This window comes from Alligator sinensis, unplaced genomic scaffold (genome assembly GCF_000455745.1).
Source record: "Alligator sinensis unplaced genomic scaffold, ASM45574v1 scaffold1131_1, whole genome shotgun sequence".
In the NCBI taxonomy this organism is placed as follows: domain Eukaryota; kingdom Metazoa; phylum Chordata; order Crocodylia; family Alligatoridae; genus Alligator; species Alligator sinensis.
Window position 1 is genome coordinate 672937 of NW_005842218.1, and position 7789 is coordinate 680725.

The 7789-nt window shown below is 46.1% G+C and overlaps 1 protein-coding gene across 1 annotated transcript in view; it reads right to left on the reverse strand.

Moving 5' to 3' along the window:
* Positions 1-5090: 5090 nt before the first annotated feature.
* The window catches only part of SH2D1B (SH2 domain containing 1B), a 19428-nt gene continuing 16729 nt past the window's right edge, over positions 5091-7789 (reverse strand). Inside the window, exon 4 of the mRNA XM_006027019.1 lies at positions 5091-5128. Within this exon, the coding sequence (XP_006027081.1) occupies positions 5091-5128 (38 nt within the window). The remainder of the gene's footprint in view (positions 5129-7789) is intronic.

Here is a 7789-nt window from a genome sequence, read left to right on the forward strand (position 1 = left end):
GGCTTACAGCCGTGCCCCTCCGCCCGCACTCGTATTCGGCGCCGGTACCGCCATTGGGCACCCGCAGTCCAGTCAGGGGAGAGCGCGGGAGCCCCGCCCCGCCGCGCGGGGCACGCTGGGAGGAGCAGGCCCAACCCCCCCCCATATTTCCTCAGCGCGGAGCTGCCAACGCCCGCCTGATGCTCCGGAGGAGGGCGCGGAGCTGTGGTGACGCCATGGGGCAGGGCCGTGGTGACGTCAAGGGGGTGGGGGGCTGAAAAGGCTGCTACCCCTGCCTGGGATGAGGGGGGAGATCGCGTTGCAGACCAAGCGCGACAGAAAAGCAGCTAATAATTAAAAATGGTCAGTAAAATACACAAATAAAAAATGGTCTGGTAAAATAAACAAACAGATAAATAAAATGATCTAATAAAATAATGCTAAACAAGTAAAAATAGTCCAATAAAATAAATAAATACTAATAAATAAAAATAAAAGTGGCCTAATAAAATTAAAATTAATTACTATCGTCTAATAAAATACTAAATACATCAAGTGGTCCAATAAAATAAGTAATAATAAATAAATGCAGAGGGTCTAATAAAGCAAATAATAAAAATGGTCCAATAAATAAATACTAATAAAATGGTCAAAATAATTATAACTATGGTCTAATAAAATAATAAATGCCTAAAGTGGTCTAATAAAATAAGTAATAATGCTAATATTATAAAAGTCTTAAGTCTGTCTGTAACGCTTTATTCGCGCTGTGATTGGCTGATAAACCACCAGAGTGTGAACAAGTGTTCCAACAGGAGGAGGACCAAGCCCCAGGCGGGGGAGAATCCAGCCCACGGTGTCATGGTGAGCAGCAGGCCCTGGCCGACTTGGCCATGATGGGGGAATGGGAGGAGCAGGCTTGGAGCGGGGTGTGGGAGGAGTGGAGAAGAGGCTTGCTCCTGCCCTGCCTCAGCCGCCACCAAGTCAGGCTGGGCCTGCTGCTCCCCATCACTGCCACAAAGGGCTGGCTTCTCTCTCAGCTCGGGCCCAGGCTTCCTTCCCTACTCGGGCCCAGGTCCCGTCCTCCCTCACCCCACCTCTTCCTCCCCTGTCAGCTCTAAGCCTGCTCCTCCCATTCCCCTGCCACTGCCAGGTCAGCCTGGGCCCACTGCTTGCCCCGCTGCAGTGGGCCGGCTTCTCCCCATGCTTGGGCCCAGTCTTCCCCTGCATCGGACCCAGGCCCATTCCTCCTCTTCCTCTGCTACTGCAGCAGGGAGAGGGGGAGTGGGCCTGGACCCCCAGCAGCAGGAGGTAAAGGGGGAGTGGCCCAGACAGGGGTGGGGCATCCCCCCCCCCCCGGCCGTCATTCCTGATGGGCAATTGGCTAGTAATAAATAAATGTAAAAGGTCTAATAAAACAAATAATTATAAAAATGTTCCAATAAAATAATAAATACCAAATAAAATGGTCTAATAAAATAAGTAATGAACACAAATGGTCTAATAAAATAATAAATAATGAACAAATAAGATGGTCTAATAAAATAAATAATAAAATTGTCTAATAATAATTAAATGCAAAAGGTCTAATAAAATAATAAATAAAATTGGTCTAATAAAAGATATCACACCTACCCAAAGAACCTTGTCCACCAGCCCTGTATTTCTGTGCACCACCACCCCACAAGGCCCTGGCAGCCAGAGAGGATCCAGGCTCAAAGTGGGGAGGTTGGCTCCAGCCCCAAGCCAGCAATGTGGGAAAAATCCACAGGCCCTAGTAGCAATACAAAAGCTGGGTTCAAATATGGCAGGGCTTACACCCAGCCACCACCCAGAAATCTGGGAAATGCCCACCTCCTGCAGCTCCTCATGGGCAGGCCCAGAAGAGCTGCCATGGATTAGGTCAGCTCAGCGCGTGGGCTGGAGATTCCCCTTTCCACCAATAACTTTCCTGCTCTCAAGCAATTTTGAACAAATGTAACAGTTTATTAAAGATAAATAATAAAATAATTTATTTTGGGGGCTCTTCAGCCTGGAAAAGCGCAGGCTCAGGGGCAATCTGATGGCCACCTATAAGCTTATCAGGGGTGCTCATCAGGATCTGGGGGAACGTCTGTACACCAGAGCGCCCCAAGGGATGACAAGATCGAACAGTCACAAACTCCACTGCAACCGATTCAGGCTGGACATAAGAAAGAACTTCTTCACTGTCTGAGCCCCCAAGGTTTGGAATAGAGTGCCACTGGAGGCGGTTCAAGCCCCCACTTTGAATGCCTTCAAGACACATTTGGATGCTTATCTTGCTGGGATTCTATGATCCCTGCTGACTTCCTGCCCCTGGGGCAGGGGGCTGGACTTGATGATCCTCCGGGGTCCCTTCCAGCCCAAATGTCTATGAAATCTATGAATTAAACTTTATTTAATTCCTCCTCCAATTACTAAGCTTCCCAGAATCATTTCCCTTCAGAAGAAAACAAGAATCCCCCCAAAACAAAACAAAACTGTAGGCTACCTCCAACACTGGCCTCAGCCCAGATCACAGTGAGCCCCAACCTCCTGGTGGCCCCTGCACAATGGTTTCCCACAGGTTGCGTGTACATTCCAAACAAATCAGGAAGGGAGGCCTAGTGACACAAAGACCTGCCAGTGACTCAAGGATGTTGCCATACATTAAAGATTTTTAGCGGTCCAAATCAGGAAAAGGACACAGATGCTTGCCCTTCTGACCCAGCAGACCTTGGGTATTTTTAGACATGCAAGCGCCATGGCACCAGGTGCTTTGAAAAGTGCCCAGTGCTGCATCACGTACAGTTGTATAAGCAGTGAAATGCACATCAGCAAGTGCTAGCAGTCTGCTTCTGAACTAAAACGCATAGAAAGCGTTTTCTCCATGCTGACACACATTTCGCTGCTTATACAACTGCAAGCAACACAGCGCCATGCATGTCAGCTGGCATGCGGAGCACACACAATTAATTGAGTCTGTTCCTATGCGCCGGATCTCCAGTGCATCCGGGCACGAAAATGTGTGTGTGCAAATCTCAGAACACCCACAGCAGGCCACATGACAAACCATACACACCAGCAAGTTACACATAAAGTAGTTTTCCTAAAATAGGAAACAGCCCTTTCTCTTCTTCGGCAATAACCATTTTCCCAGCATATAGCATGCATCATGTTTTTGCAGTCTCCATGCAGTCTGTCCCAGGAGAGCATACAGGGAAGGGTTAACTCGCCTGCCCAGCTGCTGCTACTGCCTGAGCTGCTGCTCCTCTGACCCAGAGAGCAGCTGCAGTGACAGCTGGGCAGGCAAATTAATCCTTCCCTGCCTGCTCCCCTGGAACAGACTGCACAGGGCAGCCACAAGTAAATAGAGGGGTTCTAGGGTGCTGGGGAGGGTGGGAAGCAGGATGCAGGTGGGGTGTTTACATTAAAGTATAGCCTAGAGTGGCTACACCTTAGCATAAGATAACCTGGGTAACAGGGATCAGAGATAATCCTGCCCTGGAGTGGCGTAATTTGAATGCGTAAAACTAGTTTCAGCTGTTCAGATGTGTGGACAGTCCAGGGGTTAAGACCTCCAGAAGCTGCCCAATATTACCATGTAACAAGGCCCTTACATTTACAGTGGCACCAGTGGCTCTAACAGTTAGGAACTCTTTTTAAGCATTAATGGAAAAAGTAGCCTTGTGCCTTAACGCAATGCAGAGAAGTATCTTCATTTTACAGATGTGAGATAGATACAGAGAGGTCTACAAACATGCCCATCATAGACTGGCAGTGACAGACCTAAGTGCAGTATTTCTGCACTGTTTCTGACACTAATCACTAGCTACAAGTAATCACCTTCAAAATTAAACTGCATTTTATACAGAAGCTTGCCTTACCTCTTCAAATCTAATTCTTGTTTAAAGAAAAACTATAAGCAATAGACCCACTTCCAGTTTAAAAGGTATACAGCAAGTTCTATTACCAAAACAAATAGCAAATAAAGAAAACGTCACAAAATCATCTGTGTAGGACTTAGGAGTTTAGAAGTAATCTGTAAACAGTATTGCTTATAGATGAGAAAGTCAAATGTTCCTTAGTTACTTTCATTTGATTTTTTTAACCTGTACAATATAGACTTAAAATTTGAAAAAAACAAAAATAAACAAACAAACAAAACCCCCTGTGATGCTGATTGCCTATACTATTTTGTCAGCAGTATTAGCTTGTTCCAGTGCTACAGGGATATATTACTCTTCTTTGGATGCATCTACGCATGCCATTAACACAACACAATAAACTCTGGGGTCAGTGTACTACTCTGGAGTACACTGCTCCTGGGCACAGCATCTACACTTGCACCTTAAACAGCAGCAATTTGAGCTAGCGCGGAGCAGCCCTGGGCTGGCAGGGGCACACAGGGTCAGCTCCAGGCAGTGGCAGTGTCAGGGCTAGCAGGAGTTGGGCATCTGGCTGCCAGCAGACTGGGCTGACCAGGTGCAATTTGCTCCTGGCAGTTATCATCTACATGTGCATTTGGTCTCACTTAATGACTCCACTGTAAAATAGTACAGTCCCTGGAGATAATCTTATGGTGAAGTTAATTAGTTTACTATGCCTTAATATTGGTGCACGTGTAGACTGTGACGCTTTACTATGGAGCTACTTCTGCAGTAAAGTGTATGTGTAGATGCACCCTCTGAGACGTCAAAAGCTTCTCTTCATTGAAATTCTACCCTATTAATTGAAAATGAGACAAAACCAACACATCATGCATAAAGCTCTTTTTCAACACTCTATGGAGCCTATTGAATTTGGATCACAGTAGATTTCAGCTTGCCTACTAGGAATCACTCTCCCACATCCAGGAAACATATTCACATTGTGATTTTCTAACAGGGTATATAAATACAGGGTACAGAATGTCCCAAAACATGGAAGACCATTGCTTTGATGAGCTGGCAAAAAGGAATGAATTCTAGAAACAAAAGTCTGTAGACAATAATATCCAGCCAGCAGAAATAGCCATGCTCAAGAATATATTTCTCAAGGCAGGAGTCTTCAACTGATCTGCTGTGATGTAAATTAAAAAGATAGCTTCTGAATAACCAGGTTCTGGCCATTCACTGCAAGACATCAACGTAATCACCATCTTCAAGTTCTGTATAAAAAAAAAAAACAATCATATACCAGCATGTCAGTATTTAAACATTACAATGATCTTTTAGGGGGAGATAGGGTAGATTATTCCAGGCATATTTTATCCATTTGTTTCATTTTTTTCAGAATCAGCTCATCTAATGTATGCAACACTGACTATGCACAACACTAATCAGGACCAACATTCCACAGATTGAGCCCCCAAGATCACTTCCCCACCCAGATCCTTTGAGTGAAACTGGTGGCAACTGAAGCTGAGAAGATTCCACATTGTGCTCATCTACTACCCAAGAGCTCACTCATTGATTAACCTCACACAAAAAGCACAGCTAAAAATGTAGCAAGAAATACTCAACTCTTCCCAAGCAGAGACACTTTGCAAGAAAGACTTAACCCCCTTTTCTCTCATACTCAGCATGCACATCTACACGTGCTATTAATGAACTGTAATCTTACAGTGCAGTAAAATACTGTGCAGGAAATTTTCCTCGGCAGGGCGTCTACCCAGGTAATAGGGAACTGCTTAGTAGACTAATCTACTGCACATGTGTAGACAGAGGTGCCTTACTGCACAGTAGATTAGTCTATTGCACAGTAAAGCATCTTGTGTTAACACGCCCAGCATTAGATATAGTATTTCTTTAGGATTCAGTGGGAGCAGGGCCCTTGTTCCAGGAGCTCTGCAATCCTTTAAGCAGACATCTACAGCCAAACTGTTCCTGAACAATAAAGAAATCATCAAAGCTGGCTAAGGACTAATGCTGAAGCCTTCACTCATGTGAGTAGCTCTGTTAACATCAGTAGAATTAACCACATACTCATGGTTTGCATGAGATGAACAGTTGAGAAGAGGACACCTTGAGCCCACAGACCTGTCTAGAAAAAGATCTTGTGGCTTCCGTTGTGCAAAATATTTTGTTAATGTACATGACTACATTACTTTTTTAACTCCCATCTACCTGTGCATGGATTTTTTTACTTCAAAGGAAACAACAGTGCTTCTAAAAACAAATATAGATTATATGTAGAGCATCCACAGTGTTAGGACAAATATCAGGGCACTTTTATAGGGGTTCTGATGCATTCTAATCAGAACAGGTCAGAGCAGACTAGATTAATTAAGTCTGCTGGAGAGTTCTATTCAGAATGCTTCAACGTCTCATGTATTCAGCATCCTGCATTTCAAAATGACAGTGGGGGTGCTTTAACTAAAGCTCATCTAATAAGATTTAGTTAAAGTGCCCCTGCCGCCAGTTTGAAACATGGGATGCTGAATACATGAGGCACTGCAGGTGTTTTAATTAACCCCCTCTGCCCCCACTTTGGAGCACATGTATAAGTACCCTAAGTAAGAGGTTTTGTTTCTAGCCTGTGACCCAAAGTGAAGAATCAGTATCTCTTACAAGAGGTGAGACTGTTTAGCATAACTCATTAAGCAATGTAGCTACAGCTGTGAAACTTGCTCCAAAACTCGCACCTCAAGCTCAGAGCATTTGATCATAGTAAGTGATCTACGCCACAGCCAACTGTCATTTTAACATAGGGAGGCTTTAAAGAAACCTGCTAGTATAAATAAAGCTTTACTTAAATTCACAAATTTAATATCCTTCTCTCTGCAACAGAGTAGTTGCCCTAGTCAGGTTCTTATCCCATGCTGAAGTCCACACCATTTCTCATTGCAGTACAGATAAAAGGCTGGGGCTGCCATCCTTCACCATCTGGGGGGGTTTGGAGGGTGGGCAAGAAGGCGGGGGGGCATAAATGGCGTGTGCCCCTGGCGACTGGGAGGGGCACGGCTGCGCTGGTGGTGGCTGGAGCACAGTGGCAGTGAGTGGGGAGCTCCCGCAGATGCCGCCGGCACTGTCGGCGGTGGGCAGCGGCGGCGAGGGGCAACCCAGGGAGGCCTCCCCGTGTGCACCCTCTATGCATAGCCCCTGGTGGGGGGGCTCCAATCCACCTGTCCCCCCTCCAGCACAGGCCAGGCAAACCCCAGATGACGGCTCACTGCGGCTTGTTTTTTCCTCCTCCCTTTCCTTTCCTTTTCTGATGACATCGCTAGGGGTGGGGCTGGGACCAATCACATGACAAATTAACGCTAAGGAACACAAGTTCCCTAAGGCGCTCTAAAACAGAGTGCTTTCATCTGATCCCTCATTTGAGGAGGGTTAAGTTTTGGCGCAATCAGTCACTTTAAAAGCACTCTGCAGCCGTGCACATGTGTCACAACACAGCTGTAGAGCACTTTCAGGGGGCTGATTGCACAAAAAATGTAACTTCTCTGTGCCCCCAAAGGGCAAAGTGTAGACTCTAGACACTTGCCCCTTAGTAACAGTGGCTGGTATTGTTGGTATGTATCACTATTTAGATATCCATTTTAGCTTGTATGCTTAATAGGACAATGTCTTGTAATGCCATATTGAATAACAGTCAGCCAAATGGGATGGGAGGGGACCTGCTGGCCACAGCCATAGCTGCAGGGGCAACTGCCGCACTGCAGCCCTGCCCCATGTCTACACTAGTGCTGGGACATGCAGCCCCAGCCTGGGGTGGGGGGGGGGGTGGAGGTGACAGCAGGGCTGTGTGTGTGTGTGTGTGTGTGTGTGTGTGTGTGTGTGTGAGAGAGAGAGAGAGATGGGGGAGAGGGGGGGGAGACTCGCCAGCA